The sequence below is a fragment of the Tinamus guttatus genome, unplaced genomic scaffold (genome assembly GCF_059628265.1).
Source record: "Tinamus guttatus ecotype Peru unplaced genomic scaffold, ASM5962826v1 Tinamus_guttatus_pri_ptg000010l, whole genome shotgun sequence".
NCBI classification, from domain to species: domain Eukaryota; kingdom Metazoa; phylum Chordata; class Aves; order Tinamiformes; family Tinamidae; genus Tinamus; species Tinamus guttatus.
Window position 1 is genome coordinate 1,425,952 of NW_028288544.1, and position 16,956 is coordinate 1,442,907.

Consider the following 16,956-nt stretch of genomic DNA (forward strand, 5'->3'; position numbering starts at 1 on the left):
AGTTATTCACCACTTCAACCAGGTTTAAATATCTTGTTCTAAAACGAAAGTTTCTGCATTAAAAAAAAATAAAAATCTACTTATCACTACATATCACTATTTTCTTCAGGAGGAGAAAAAAAAATCAAGAGGAAAAAAAACATGTTTCTAACTCTTTGATGACAAAGGCAGACTTCCAAATAAGAATCATTTCAATCCTACACTTGTAGAAAAATTGCTCCTCTGCCTCTACTGTTGCTATTCATAGATCTCTAAGCAGCTACTAGTCCAGACCAGATGACTGTAACAAATTCAAACACTTCTGGCAAAGGCGTGTTTATTATTTTCCAATCTGACTGTCTGCCAAGTTTTCCTGTCCAGGATTTTTTTTTTTTTAAAAAAGAAAGGAACTGCACAAGCTAAACCACATCAGGGACTATCCTTGAAACAAGTTATTTATAAAATGAAAGTGTACTAGCATGCATGCAGACTTATATAAGAAAATGATTAAAAAACATTAGAAGACAGTACAGTAAAAACTTAAACCATCAGAGAACAAAATGCTATACTGTGAGTTTTTGTTAAATCATTTAAAGAATATTCAGTTAAGCTTTATTAATGCACAGGATGAGAAAGCACGTACTTCTATGAAATAGGCTGAAATTGGCAAACATGGCCACTTTCACTTTAGTTCCCTATAAAATACAACTTTTATTTTGCTGTAAGACTTTTCAGTGCGTATTTCACAACATCTCTTTCCACTCTGCTGCTCATTAGTTCATCTTAAATGATGATCTTGCAATTAGAGAACAGTAGAATGATTTCTACCTCAAGGCCTCCTATGACCTTGTACAAGTCATCCAATCCCTATGCCTTGATGCTACATCAAAATTAAATAATTCCAAATTAAAAATTACCTAAACTTTTTTCAAGTACAAAATCATTCGTTAACTGTACATACAGCATTCAAACAGAAATGCACAGTCATACAGGAGGCTATTAAAATCTATATATGAGAAATGTACTCAAAATAATCATTGAAATGTAGCACAAAAAAAAGACAAAAGTCAGGTAGCCTTCAGTCTGAACATAACCCTTAAAAGGCCAGCTCTACAGCAAGATTTTAATCCAATTTATAGTAGCTGAAATTAGCAGCTGTAGGAAGTAATGACCAAACACCACATGCATTGCTTAAAAGGCCAGAGGTTGGATGTGGCAGGTCCTTTGATTTACTTTGCTGTAATAGGAAGGTTTTCAGGTCTTGATGCATAAAATTACATTTGGGACTTGAACTGGGAAAGGGGGGAGGACACAAACCCACAAATTGTGACTGCAAGAAAAGTAGAAATTATATACAATTTATATGTACTTTATATACACTTATATACAATGCACAAAAGTTTTCCCGCAGCAATGGATAATTAACAAAATTCATTAATTGTGATGTTTTTAAGTACATTAATCCTGTTTTTGTAGCTGCTGCTGTTCAATATCAAGGGATCAAGATCTCTGTCAACAACAGACAATTACAGAACAGAGATAGTTCTTTCCCCACTGGAAAAAAGACATCCTATTACTAAATAACTATTACTTTTAACTTTCTTTCAACCTTTATCAAGAACAAAATATTCTATTTTTAATGCATTTTCTTTTTCCCATCTTTCACTTACTAGCAATTACGCTTTTTAATTGCTTGCACAATTCCCTTCATATCAGCTTACTTCTCAATTTTAGAAATGGTAGAATTGTGCTTGTTGCTTGTGCTTGTTGTGCTTGCTCCATTTTAATCAGGTCTTCAACTAACAGCAGAAAATGTCTGATTTTTACAGGTTTCTTAATGGGCTGAGCAAGTTCCAACATATAACTGCAAAAATTCCAACCATTACAAACCTTCTTTACAGTAAAGCCTTTTGTCTGTGATTGGGCCTTTGTAGAAATACCACTAAGCCTCCCGAGAGAACATTTTCAGAAATCTTCTCAGAGTAAACAGTTAGACATACAGCTCGGCCCTGAGAAACAGTGATGTCCAGTCACAACTGAGCAGATTTTAAAATGCGCCTGCAGCTCCCGAAGGGAAAAAGAGCTCTTGACCTCACTGTGCAACTACAAAAAGAGCCCAACAGCCACAATTTCCACTACAGATGTGACTTGTGCATTACTAATTCAGAGCAACTCACAAAATCAGCAACTACCTCAGATCGGATTTACTTCTAAGTTAGAGAAGAGCGTACACAGAAGCTACTTGCCAGAAAAGCAGCATTTCACACATGTAGTTGGTGCCTTATCCCTTTACCTGGCTAGCCTCCAACATCAACTTGGATATTTCCTTGTTCTGAATGCTAGCAGCTACTAAAACATGAGTCAATGAACAAAACACTTTTCTCACTGTAAAATATGTAATGCACTATGGTGATGGTTGGTCAACTCAAAAACCATTAAAAACTAGAAAAGTGCATCAGGTTAAGCAGACTGTTTCCTTGCACACAAGGGAAACACATTCTTTCAATTCCAGTCCTAGCTTGCAAACAACAACACCAGAGAATACAATCTTCCTTTGTATTAATAAACCAAATACCTTATAAACACTCAAATTAGAGTGCTTAAAATACAGTGTATCAGAAAAACAACTGTTGTAATGAGAAGCTGCAAAGCAGCTGCTACACTTCAGAACATGCAATTCAATTTTCTTTCATAAAAGGAGTGTTAAGAACATTTAACAAAATCTTCCCCTCGCACATCTTTTAAAATAGAGAACAGTTCAAACACTATCAGAAAGAGAGAAAAAAAATCTTTTAAAAATAATTGATCGGTATTGTTGTGTAGTCATGGAGTCAACTACAAGTGGGGTTGCCAGTGCTCCAGTCAAAGGAAAAAAAAAACCAATGAACAAACTTCCGAAGTCGGAGCGAAGGTCCCCATGCTATCTCTACAACAACTTCCAAGGAGCACTGGAGGCTGGAAGAAAGCAAAAGAACAGCAATACGGCAGTTACAGAATTTTCCAGTTACATATTAATTGCAAAAAGAGGTGAAGCATTAAAATGGTGCTAGATTTTAATATTCGAAACCTTTGTCAAAAATCATGTTGCAGGACAGTGCAAGAGCTACATGACCATCTACTCTGTCACAAAGACTACAGTTCTTGTGGGTTATAGGTGAAATGTACAATTTACAAATCTTAAAAAGATGAGTTTATATTTGAATAGTAGAGTATATTTAACTCCATCATATCTAGATGCAGTAAGGAACAGCTGGTATCTGTAACAGATCCATTACGTGCATTTGAAAAAGTCTAGAAACTGCTTCTAACGACGGAGAAGGAAGACTGTTTAGATAAGCTTCGAGAATGCCAGATGGAATGGGCTTCTAACTCCTTGTGCTTTATTTTTCCCCATGGTCCTTTTCTCTTCATATATTTCTCTCCCTGTAAGGTACTACATCTAGTAGTAACATGTTTTACTGTTTTGTTAACCTGAAACAGAGCAATATTCTTCCGAAGAGCTTCTGCAGTTTGCAATATCTAAAAGCACACAATGTGTAAAACTCATTTACCTTTTTAATTACCCATTACAGCATGAAAAATAACAAAAGACTCAAAATACAAAGCAACATCTTATTTTCAGCTATAGAACAGTCAAAACTTCAACTACACTGTACTAATATGGAAAGCCAATTATTTGATGGCAACAGACTGAGAAATTCTCACCCCCCAGAATTCCTTAATTCATCAAATATACTACACCAGCATCCCTCTTCCCCCATCCTGACTGAATGGCTTCTAAGCTGAATGATTTCTAAATGATTTCTGAATCTAACTGTACTAACAAATAACTGCCCTCTGTACTTGTCCAAATGGAAGTCAAAATAAATTTGGATGACTTAAGAAAGCAAAATTTATGCAAAGTTATTGTTACTACATCAAACTCTTGGACTAAGAAACTCCAGTTCAATATAGCACATCATAAAACATTTAAAATTATTAACTAACTATAAAAGAAGAAATGCAAGCTACTAGATTTGAAAGCTTGTCAGAAATAATCTAGTTTAGAGTCACTCACACAGATTCAACTGTATGATCAAACCTGCAAACGTTTAACTGGTGGTTGCTGCACAGACAAAGCAGTTGTAGAAAAGAGTCAGTTCTGCACTAACATGCTCTAAACACTACCTGTGCTTCCTCTAAACCTCATAACAAATTGTGCATCTGCAGATATTAAATATATTACATAACAATTTTACTGATCTGATGTTCTCCAAAATTATCAAAGTCTCCAAAAGAACTAAAAGACAGTCATTGACAATTCTAACTATTTATCAATTTTTTGTTTAGCTTCAAGAAGAGAAGGTTCAGGTGAGATGTTACCAGTGAGTATAAAACCTGATGGCAGGGTGTAAGAAGAGCTGGAGGCCAGACTCTTCTCAGTGACGCCCACACTGAAACCCAGAAGATCCCACTTGAACACAAGAAAATCCTTCTCCACTGTGAGGATGGTTGAGTACTGAAACAGGTTACCCAGAGAGATGGTAGAGCCTCTGTTCTCGAAGATATTCAGAAGTCATCTGGAAAGGGGTCTGGACTAGCTGATCCTGCTGGACCAGGAAGCTGACCAGCTGATTCTTCAGAGAGGCCTTCAAAGCCCAACTATAGATTCTGAAACTTGTCTACTTTGAAACAGAGAACATAATGCACAATATGGAAATTCTTCATTCCAGACTAAGAAAATAAGAGGGTAACTTCTAAAAAACATTTTCTAGTATTTGGGAAAGCTATTGTCAAGTATTACAGTGCTGAATTAAATGACAATGTAATTACTGTAGTAGGTATTAGTATATGGGGGACTAGATTGTTCTAACTTCAAGAAAATATCTCAGTCACCCAAACTGTCTAATTTACTGTAAAGTGCAAGACACTCTTTTATTTTTCCATGAGCATTTTGTCTCACCAATGTTGTCTGAATGCATAAGCTTCAGCCACTCTCTATGAATGTTCTGCCATCATAATACCAAGTCTGAAGGTGCTATAGGTAAGAAATGCAATCACTCAATCTTTAGAAACCATGGAATTCAAACATTCAGAGAAATTAAATGGTCTACAAGTCAGCTACATAAGTTAGATTATTAATCAAATTAAATGTATCACTGCTAATGATTTGCATAAGAGAATTACATTCTTTAAAAACCAAAGACTAGGGTTGAATAGGCCAAGGTGTTATGAAGGGTTTTTTGAGTTTTATTTCTTCAGTGAAACAAGATTACACAAAACAAGCATGACGTAGGGAAGCAAGCGAAGAACATGACATGGGAACAAACTTCTGAAAGCCGATTTACACTAAAGGAAAGACGATTGCTTGAAAAAGATTTTCTTTTTTTTTCCTTTTTCCCCACCTGGCACATCTATTCCTACATTATATAGGCCTGCCTATCTTTCTCTTACCAAAAAGGATTTTCTTGAGCATTTATTACATTACAGTCAGACTGCCAGTCTGGCTCTTTCTGTTCAATTTTTACTGATATACTAGGAGGATGAACACAAGAAATTCATAATTTGTTTTATTTGCATTTTTACATTCCTTACTCTGAAAGCAACCAGATATTCAAGGAAACAAGCAACACATTGCAAAATGCTTATGAGAATATTGTAGCCCTCCACTAATTCTTCATGCTTTGAAGAGCTCTCTGTAGTGGGGACACTGTTTCTCTTCTCCCACTGCACAGAGCACCAAACCTTACATAACACCTCATCTACTTTCAGCCACGGGACTAGAGATAAGAAATTCCAAGGGATGAATCAGTCCCTAGAGCCAAAGCAACTAAAACCAAGAGGGAACAACCGCAGATAACTGGTCCCTGTTGTTCCAACTTCAACATCAATATTTTCTATGGCTGGAGCTCTCAGCATTCTCCTTCCTCCAACCCCCCACCTCCTTCAGTTCACATGCTCTACATATTCATTTCCTTCCACGGCCTTACTTTCAACACATCCTCGCCTTCTATTTTTCCATTCGGGCAATCCCTCCTACAAAATTCCACTTCAAAATAAGAAGCCTAACAATATCGCATGCCATCTGTTTTCATAACACATCACTCTTTCTACACCTTTTAACATTTCATTTATGGAGAACATAATTTCCTTGAAGTGAGGACTATTCACCATTATCTGCAAACCACTTAGAACAACTGGGTTCTGTTCTCAAGTCTTTTATCTTTATTATAGCAGTGGTTAAAAACAATGATTTATTTCCTTGTCTAGGTTTCCAACTGCTGGCACAAGAACACAAGTTTACCAAAACCTGACATGCTGGCACAATCTGTATATGCTTAATAGAACTTTATTCTGTGCTTCCCATCTATCCTAAGCCTTTTTTTTTTCCTGTTTAATATGCATCAGTTTTTAAACAAGAATCCAGACTGCAAATATATTAGGATCTTCTTTACACGGGAAAGACAGGTTTGACAACCAGTCTAGTGTACGTGACTGCACAAATTCTTTAAAAGTAAATATATAGAATAGCCTGAATTATCACGGCAAGTTATATTAGTTTATGCACAACACATACCATTTTCCTGAATAAAAAATAATAATAAAAACATATACACACAGAGGAAAATTTAAAACTACATTTCTGATATAGAAAAATACTTTCCAGTATAATGATAACTTGAACTACCATTCCCATGTTTTGTATTTAAGTAAAACATCCCAAAAACATGGAATTGAGTCACTAGCAATGTACCCAAAAGGTTGATCCTGGGGCCAATCTGTCTATCATCTTCACTGGTGACCTGATGTAGGGGCAGATGCACCCTCATCAAGTCTGCAGATAACTTGAAGATGTCAGAAGGGGTGACAGACCAGGCAGATGCACTGCCATTCAGAGGGACTTCTTGAGGCTGAACACACACACATGCAGCTCAGAGAGTCTGGGGAGGCTCCATTCTTTAAGATATTCAAAACTGCCTGGACGAGGTCCCAAGCTACCTGCTCTAGCGGGCTCTGGGGTGTTGGACTGGATGATCCCAGAGAACCCTTCTAGCCACAATGATTGTGCGGTTCTATGAACATAAACTTGAGTGAAAACAAAACACTTCCGCTGTAGGAAATGGAGAAAGAGCTAATGCCCAGAGGTTGTTTACTTCTCACTTACTACTACTCTTCAGGGTTAACACTAAAGATGGTGAAGGCTCAGTTCTATAAAGCTAATTCGAACAGTGTTGAGAAAAAAATATTTGATATTAAGCATTTATAAAAATATTTTCAGTTTATCTGAAGTCAGTAAGTGGCCTATAATCTCTTCTAATTCACTATGGATAATAAAATAGGCTTTACTGCTTATAAATGTGAACTTATAAGTTTTTGCTTAACAGACAGTAAATAAAAACAAAGCACAAAAGAACATGAAGGAAGATTAGATTGTAGCTAGGTTAAATAGGGAACTTCTTAAAGGGAAATGTAAAAGGTGCTATATATTCATAACTCCAGAAAATAACCTCCTTATCTGGTTACTAACCATAATAGGGGTGACAGTGAGAAAAACGTGTCCACCCACAATGGCTAGGAAGGTAGTGTCTTTGAAAAGGAGGGTTGAAACAGCTTCCAGTTCCCACTGCTTAACAGCACCTATGCTATTACAGAAACCCATTTAGGTAGTTTCAAATACAAAATGAAAGCCTCAAGATACAAAACTCTGAAAACTTGTAATGTACAGCGGCCCCGAGCAGTAATGCTGGGTATTATGGATTAGGTACAACGTTCCCCAGCCCTTGCAGTATCCACACCGAGTACTGAGTGCTGATACTGCATCTGAAATAGGGCATAGAGACTTATTGCAGCAAACACTGGTTTAGTCAGCAAACAGCACAGAGGTGCCTCTTGAATGAGAATTAGAAGCGGCTGCTCCTGCTTTCCTTGAATTTTTGGAGAAAAGCCTGTCCCTGGGGGACAAGCCCAAACTAGTACTGGTATCTGTAGAGTGTAACTCTTTCTTTCCTCTCCAAAGCTCCATCCGTTTTCACTGATGCTGTTAAAACCTTTCAGTTACTTTTGGAGCAGTAGGGTAAGCCAGTGATCTGGCACTCTTTCCACAGCCTCTGGGTGCAAGTTTGTTTACCTGGGCAGACAAACAGGCTGCACAGTGCACTTGGATATTCACTGCTGACAAGTGTCAGCAATTTGAAAAAGCACAAGCACCTACCTCAAGGTCAAGCACAAGCTCACAAGCACAGAACCAGGACGAGGGGCTGTACGACACACACAGGGAGGTGTCGTTGAAAGTGCTGTCTACTTGCTGACCACAGAATGGAGAAGGCCTGGGGCACAGAAGCATCATGTGATTCCCTAATGAGCCATACACTCTCCACCCTTGCCAGCAAGTGTGTCAGGGCACTAAAAAACACTTTTTGTATACCTTAAAAGTTTTCCATATTAAGACACAGTCCCTGAAAAACAAGAAGCTTAAACATAGACAAGTGGAGCTCATGCAGAAAAGCATCATCACTTTAGACATTTCGTATAAATAGTTTGTTTTTTTGTTTGTTTCTTTTTTTTTGGGGGGGGGGGGCACCGTAATTTTGACTCTTGCCTATTTTGGGCTCTGCCTTCATATTCACAAAGTTACTGTAGCACAAGCAGAGAAATACTGCCCATTTGCAAGTTCATATAGTTAATCCTTCCACTGTGTTCCTCAAAATTATTGTTTTCACCAAAATATATATATAGGCATCATGAATAACAGCATAATTATAGCCTAACTATATAGATTTCATGGTAGATATTTCCACCCAGTCCCTGTACTCAGTTAATCGAGTCTGGACCTTAATGTTTCACTATCACTACTCCAACCATAACTTTGCTTAATACATAAAGGAACAACTGTTTTATTTGCATTAATGTATTAGTGGGCAGAGTGGTATCACAGAAAATCTCTTACTGATTTGAGACAATATTATCTTCATTGTACTATCAGTTCTGCTACTGATAAGATGTGGGACCTTAAGCAAGCCCATTTGTTCCTTTATGCAGATGTACCTTGCTATCTGTCAAGGATGTGTTCCTGAAAGATGAAATAATTCACTAGCTAGTGAATCAATTTTTCCCAAAGAATTAAAGCAATACAGGGGAGATATGTATTACGTGTTTGAATTGTATGCATTTCTTAACTCCCTGTACACAAGACATGGTGGATGGAAAGAAAAAAGCAAATTCATCAACTGTCAAGTCAACATCCAATGACAGATGAGGTGAAGCAAAGGTTGAAAGAAAAAGACTGAGCTGCTTCCTGGCCTGAGATTTTCATCAGCAGCTCTCCTGTAACACGAGATTCAAATCTCCAAGGCTCTAGTGACCCTGTCTGACCATTGTGAAAGATTTCAGCTCTTCATCTCTAACGCTGGACATCCAAAGTAAATCTTTTACTGCAAGTGCTCTTCCTGCCTCTTTCCAAGAGATTATGTTTCCATCGTGGTCGGCATCCTTTTCAGGGGCCCACTGAGCACAGAGGTCAACCAAGCTAAATAAGGTTGAAGGGCAGAAACAGGGTAAGGACAGCAGTTACAGCAAAACAGTTAAATGGTCAAACCTGAAACTCTGAAACAAAGAGACTGAGGAGAAAGGAATAGCAAGGTGGTAAGGTACAGTCATTTTCTTCTTCCAGAAATTTATCTACTTAGACTTCAAAAATTACTATGCAGGCCCTGTTTCTCACTGCATGTTTACATATTGCTTAATCCTGCCAGGCTCAGTTACGATATCCATGTACTCCTCTCATAATAGTAATGGGGACAACTATTTTCAGACCGCTGCATTATTTTGAGGAGGTTCACTTTACAGACCGAAAACAAAAATATTTTAGCAAACAGCCAAAAAGACACAATAGGAAGTCTGCAACAGAACTGGAAATAATATCTCAGAGATAAGCTACTTGTCTACTGCCAGTTACACTGATCATAAAAGTTAGTTCCAAGTTATACGTTAGGCTCAATCAAGAGGCAGCTACTTTGTGAAACACTGAGGTCTACAGCTGATGGCGTTCGAAGCACATCACGTTTGTTGTACATATATATTTGCATAAAGTTTGAATTATGAAAGCAGACGCGAGTTCAAAGGATTGACCAAGCTACAGAAGCAAACACAATGTTATGAAACCAGTATGTCTGGATTCTAGTTAAAACATTTAAAATGTTGTGACAGATTGAGATTTACTAAAAATAAAAATAATAAATAAAAACCACACACACAGACATGAATTAAAGCAAGCATATATACAACTAATTTGCTTCTTAATGAATGAATGTTCTAACGCAGTGGACTAGCTATAGAAACCATGTAAAAATTGCCTCAAAAAATAGAAGACTCTCTCCCTCCCCCCACCCCACACCAAAAAAAGCTACCAGAAAATATTCCTTTAAAAATCAAGGAAAGTCACTGGCTAATGATTTCCAACCATATCACTGACAAAATCTGAACACCGAAAGTCATCGCAGAGTAAATACATTATCTTAAATCCCTTGTTCCCACTCCACTGACGTTCACATCTTGTAGGAGCTATAAACCTCTGGAGAATAGTGAGACAAATGGCTGTGAGGCTATTTTTCAAATACCTCTTCAGGAGCAGGAGAGTGCCAATAAAAGATGCAGAAATGGCAGTGCAGGATGTAGAGCTAAAAAATATAATGTAGAGAGTCTTCTACGCCACGCCGCAGTCCACAGAATAACGCCTATCAAGATTTGTACATTGGCTTCTTTTTTTTTGGAGGGAAGAGGCAAAAATAGGGAAGAGGAAGACATGAACCTCACTGCAGCAGCCTCATCAACCCTTTTGCATCCTCATACCCTTATTACGAAGCCACAGAAGAAATTGAAAGATTGCTAACAAGAAGCGCCTGCTTCTAGAAGGTGAGAAGTAGGGGCAACTGGAATGAAATTTGGATGTAAACACCAGAGCAACAAATTGAAAAGCCGATGGGGAATGATCATTGTGGGACAACGTGTCAAGAATGGCAGCGAGAATAAGAGCAAAGAAAAAGGGAATAAACACAAGCTGAGCGTAGGAAGCAGCAAATTCCTGTGATGAGCTCATTCCTTCTCAAGTGAGCAGCCAGGGAGGAGAGAGTAAGCAGCAGTGGCACTGGGATGGGAACAGATATACAGCCAGGTCAGTGAAGGGGGAAAAAGGGGAGGGAAGAACATTAGACAGAAGATAAGCAGGCCCCCTCACTGAGTCATACCAGAGCTACTGCCACTGGAAGGAAGCCAGATCCGAGCTGGAGCACTTGCCTCTGCTTTCCCTCCCCCTCCCTCAAAAAAGCAAGAAGTGAAGCCACCAAAACCAGCTCAACACCCACCTGAAGGGCATTCAGTCAGGTTTGGCCAACAGCCAGCCACTCCTCCAAAATAAGCTTAGTCTGGAAGAAAGCAGGGTCAAAAGCATGCAAAAGAACTTTAAAGCACTCTCTTCTCTGCCTGAATTCTGTCCTGCCCTGAAATCAAATTTATTCTTCAATCAGTATAATATAAAATACAAAAGCCCTCAATAGAGACAAATATAAATACTGGCAATTGAGGACAGCAGAGTTGAATTATTCCTCAAATTACACATTTCCTTCTCATAGGTAAATTCCTAATTTCCTTTCTCAAAAGATTCTTTTGCCAATGTAATTTTAAATGTGTCCTTGTTTTGGGATGTCAGCCTCAAGTCCTGCCCTAATCAGACTTCTGCATTTTTTTTATATTTTAAAATGGACAGTTGAAATATTTGTTATCATAAACCAACAGGTACATTGCATGTGATCTATGGTTTGACATGTCCTCACCTACTTGCAAGGCAAGTGACACCTGTACTAGCAGCAACCTGAGCTCATTTATTAGTGAGCTCATTTATTAGTGATTGCTTGTCATATTTCTCCTAACATGACAAGCAATCTCAGCCTAATTTCTTTCTGGATGGATTTAGAGTTTGGTTCTGTCTTCCTGCAGTTGAATGAACATCTGACAGCAATGTCCCACTGAGCATTCACACATTTTCTTTTGAAGATGTTAGGTTAAGTCTTGAGAAAAAACACCAAGACCTGGAACGGTCAAAAGCTAGTAGGAAGTAAATCACAACTTTGATACCTTCCTATACCACAATTCAATGACAAGAATGATGACGTAAGAGTAAGGAATTAAACCAAAGAACAATACATTAACAACAACAACAAAAAATCATTACGCTTTCATTGTAATAAACCAGTACTAGAATTTCTCAAAGGTTTTATAGGAAGCATTTACAAGTACTGCTATCTGGTAGGAAAGAAATATTGCCGGAGAAGATAATGAAATTTTGTTTCACAGTTCAGCCTTACCTAGAGAATTAAAACCTAATGTTTTTAAATATAATAAGCAATATTATGAGATTGCTTTAGAGATACAAAGACAGCTACACCAAATAACATCTTATACAACAAAGCATGAATTAATACCGCTTTCATCGTGTGGCAACCACGGCAGTGCCATAACACATCTGAAATCATATTTTTGTCCAAGTCGCTATACTAACCAACATGCAAGTTGGCTTCCAACACCAAACTACTAAAATGAAATGAAATAGCTAGATCAGCTAGGATACATTCAAACAGAAACCTTAGCAGTGTTTCACTCCACCTTTTGCTATCATAGTCAGATTTTGACTCTTGATATTTCACATAATAGAACAGAAAACAAGCTACTGCCTTTAGGCTTACACAAAATTTTGATTCCTTGCCTTTCAAGCGCTTACATAAGCAAAGATGTAGGACACCAAAAGATAAATTGTGTGGTCTTACCAAACATAACCAGATTTTCTTCTTTCAAAGACCTAGAATCATCAAACATGATCAACGACACAGTCTTATTCTCAGAGGAACTTGCTGGATTTCTTAAATGGGAATCTGTTTTTGCCTCCCCAAAACACAATACCAAAAGTCATCTTAATGTATATACAGCAATATCATTGGATTGTACTAAAACAGGACTATAAAACAAACACCCTTCCCCCCGCACTTCCCCCCCCCCCCAAAAAAAAAACCCTCAAATATAAAATGTTGGAAATCTCTGCTATTCACGGACCTCTCTGAAGACAATACTTCCTCAGGAGAGGAGGAGAGGCTGCCTTCCTTCAGAACCAACGTCCACAGCTGGTACTAGGCACAAGGCACGGTGCTGCTGGCGGCTTAACTTTCCAAATATCCCCACCCACAACTTTCATAGACAGATCAATCTTCTCTTGCTCAGCAGGTGGAATCTGGAGCCTGCTCCCGACCCAGCTGCCAATCAGCCGCCCAGCACAGACGCACAGCTTAATTTAAACACGCCAGGGCTCATGCCAAGTTCACCACCCCGACCATGCGAAGAGCGTACCCAGGCCTAGTAGGGGCTGGCTGCCACATGGACAGCAGGGCGACCCAACACCTTCCCTGCGGGCAAGACAAACACAGGGATCCCAATCAGAAGTGCTCATTCCCACCTAGGCCATCTCAGGCAAATACAAACACCACGCTGCCTGCAAGTCAATTCATAAATACATGCATGTCTTACGTGGTAGGTCAGAAGTTGGTTTTAATACTTCCTTTTCTGAAAGGAAATATCAATAAAGGTATAAATGGTTATACTTAATTTCCTTTTATATTTCAACTCTCATACAAGCAACTGGCAAGCCTCTCTCAGAAGTCACATACCTTACTTTTGACAGCAATTTTTTACTTCAAACACCTCTGGAAAGATAGGATTATGTAACTTTTTTAATGCACAGAGAGATGCAATATGAGGTTCTTGAAGCTCATTAGCAAACATTATTAGAAAGACTGAAAAAGAAAGGCTGTTAAAAAGTTTAACAAGGAAATAAACAGAAAACAACCAAGTCACACTTCCTGTTCAGACTGCAGTGAAGTATCTTGTCCAACCAAAATGAATTAGAAATGCTTCTACTATGCAAACTAACATTAAAGTTTATGGTTTGGGAAACCAAAGATTTCCTTCTGTGTTCCTAGTAGCTGGACAACTAAACTAGGTTATTGTTTACTTTATGATGCCACATTCATGATATTACATAGCCTAAACGTTTTCCTTAAGAAAATGAGCCCTAATGAGTTAACCACACACACATACACAAAGCCTACTACCTGCCAGACAACCTCAGGCCCTGCATTTTTTAATAATGAAATAGTTACCCATGCCATTGCATAAATATTATTACATAATATCCCCTTTGTATGCAAAATGAGAGCTACAACAAAATAGACCCTACTGTTTCAATATTGCATCTATCAAGCCTGCTTATCCACTTAATAACTTGGGAGCTGCAGACACATCGAGATCACGGCAGCTTTTACAGCTCACATTCCTCTGTGCCTACAGAGAGAGCAGACAGATAATCCTCACCGCACGTAAAAATAATAAGGAAAAAATAAATAAAGAAAAGCCTTCTTTCTGAGGCAACTGGGTGGAGGGAAAAGATAGTGTTACTAGGCTTTTATTATTATTACGTGGTTTCTGCCCTGGCTTACGTTTAACGTATAGAACCAGCACTTCTCTCTCGACGTGCGAGGCAACAAAACACGCAGAAAACACCCCCGTCCCCAAGGTCGGTGCCGCACGCGGGGCGCATAAAGGGCGCGCAGGCCGGGGCCCGAGCGCCTCCCGCCTCAAGGGAAGGCTTCGTCCTGCCCGCTCCCGTTAGCGCCCGAGCGGCCGCCACAGGCACCGGAGCGCCCGGAGGCTCCCGAGGCGGCGGCGAGGGAGGCCCCGGCAGGGAGTGCAGAGACGGGGCGGGGGGGCAACATGTGGCGGGTTGGGACGTCGCCTTGTGCACTGCAGCAGCGGCGAGGTGCGAGCCGCCAGACGGAAAATAAATACAGACACGTATAGATATATGAATAAAATACCCCCAAGCTCGGCAAGTCCTGCGGAAGTCTCACTAGTGATCCCCCCCCCCCACGCCCCGCTTCCCTCGGCGCTGCCGCCCCCGCCCGCCCCGCGCGCCGGCCCTGCACAAAAGCCGCCCACCCGCCCCGCACCTGTGCCCCCCCCCCCCCAAAAAAAAAAAAAAAAAAAAAACCACGAATCCCGCAACGGTAACGCTGGGGGGAGACGAGATGGGGGAGACTGGGGACACGCGACGCAGGGAGGGGGGGCGGCTACAAAGAACGCGCGCGGCGGCGGTTGGGGCGACGGCTGGAGCGACGGTTGGCGCGGCCGTTACCTGCAGGGGTGGCGCCGAAAACCCTGACGACGGGCACCCGCTTGGTGGGCGCCTCTCGGCAGCGGGACTGGCACGGGTCCAGGCCGGGCAGCGGGCTGCCCATGTAGTAGTCGGCGGTCACGATCCGCACTGAGAACATGTTGTTGTTGTCGCTCCGCCGCCGGGGCCGAGGCTGCGAGCGCGGAGCGAGCGCGGAGCGCGCCGCGCGCCTCCCCCCGCCCCACCGCAGCGCCCGAGCGAGCGCAGCCCCCGCCGGCCTCTCCCCGCGCGCACGCGCGCGCGTCCCCCCCACACACAGGGCGGGCGGGCGTGCGCACGCGCGCATCCGCTCCCCCCCCCCCCCCCGCAGCGGGAGCGCGCACGCCGCCCGCTGCCTCTAGAGCCCCGCGGGCCGCGAGCGCCGCAGGGGCAGCGCCGGCCCCGCCCCCCCGCGCGCCGCTGCGGACGCGGCCGCCCGGCCCCAGGCTGCAGCTGCTGTTGCCATGATGGTGACGTCACGGGCGCGACCACTGCGGCCCGGCGGGGGGAGAGGGAAGGGCCATGTTTGGGTGCGGGGGAGTCTCGCCTTCCCCCCCAGGCTCTAGTGCGGCTCCGTAGGCGTGCGCAGGAATTCGGAAGCTTTTTTTTTTTTTTTTTTAATCTTTATTGTTCTCCCTCCTATTCCTTTCCTCCCTGAGCGGCACAAAGCTCGGGGAAGCTCGATGATTTGGCGATCGTGCGCCGAGGCTGCGGAGCTCCGAGCCGCGGATTGGGCGGGCCGGGTTGCGGGTGGGGGGGGAGCGGGGTATGGGGGACACTCCCGGGGCCGCCGCCGGGCCAGGATTGGGTTAAGCGGCGCCGGGCGCCATCTTGGGCGCGGAGCGGTCCTCGCTGCGGGAAGGTGAGTGTCGCCGCGCCGCGGGAGCGGGGGGGGACGCGGGCAGGAAAGGGCAGGGACGGGGCGAGGAGGGGCGCGGGGAGCCGCCGTTGTGGGGGGAAAGGAGGGGGCGGCGGCTGTCAGGTAGTAACGGCCGCGCTGTCGCCTGCGCCCTCTTCAGTTGTAACGGTCGCTGCGCGCCGTTAGCGGTGGGGGGGCGAGGGGGGAGGACGAGGCGCGGCCTGCGCTAGGGCGGTGGCGGGGAGGGGCCGGGCGCGCTGCGGCGGAGCGGGGCGGTGGGGGCCGGGCCGGGCCGCGCCGCCTCTCTCCCTCCCTCCTTCCCCCTCCGGGCGGGCCGGCCCCGACAGCGGCCGCCGCTCTCCGCCTCTCCCGCCCTCCACGCCCGGAGGAGGAGAGGGGGCACCTCCAGCGTGGGGGCTAAGCGCCCTCCGATACCGTGGCGGGAGCGATAATTCCGGGGAAAACAGCTAGTGCTACTGCTGACATGTAGAAGTCATTCCCGCACCGCCGGCCCCCCCCTCCCCCAATTTGTTAAAAATCTCGAGGACTTGAGGGCTCGCTTGTTTGGTCCCTGAGCATTGAGGGTGAGCTTGCTCCACGTTTTCAAGCCTTTCTGTGCAGGTTTTTTGAAAGAAATATGACAAAAACCTTGCGCTGAGGATGCGCTTGCAGTCTCTTTGTCTCAGAACTGGGGTTTTAGGGGAGAATAAAAAAATAACCAATTATCGAAAGAGTTGGCAGTGTGGAAGATTTGCCTGTAAAAAGGCTGAGTGTACAAATACCTACTTGGGGGTTTTCTTAACGTATGCGTGCAAGGCTGCATGATATGAGACAAATCTATAAAATCTGACAAAAGTCCAATATGTAGAACATATGTTTCGTGTTTCAC

The 16,956-nt window shown here is 42.5% G+C and overlaps 1 protein-coding gene across 1 annotated transcript in view; it reads right to left on the reverse strand.

The window, feature by feature from the left end:
- Positions 1 to 15,383, reverse strand: part of REV3L (REV3 like, DNA directed polymerase zeta catalytic subunit) — a 109,874-nt gene extending 94,491 nt beyond the window's left edge. The window contains exon 1 of the mRNA XM_088522484.1: positions 15,191 to 15,383. Within this exon, the coding sequence (XP_088378610.1) occupies positions 15,191 to 15,329 (139 nt within the window). The 5' untranslated portion in view covers positions 15,330 to 15,383. The remainder of the gene's footprint in view (positions 1 to 15,190) is intronic.
- Between the last annotated feature and the right edge of the window lie 1,573 nt (positions 15,384 to 16,956).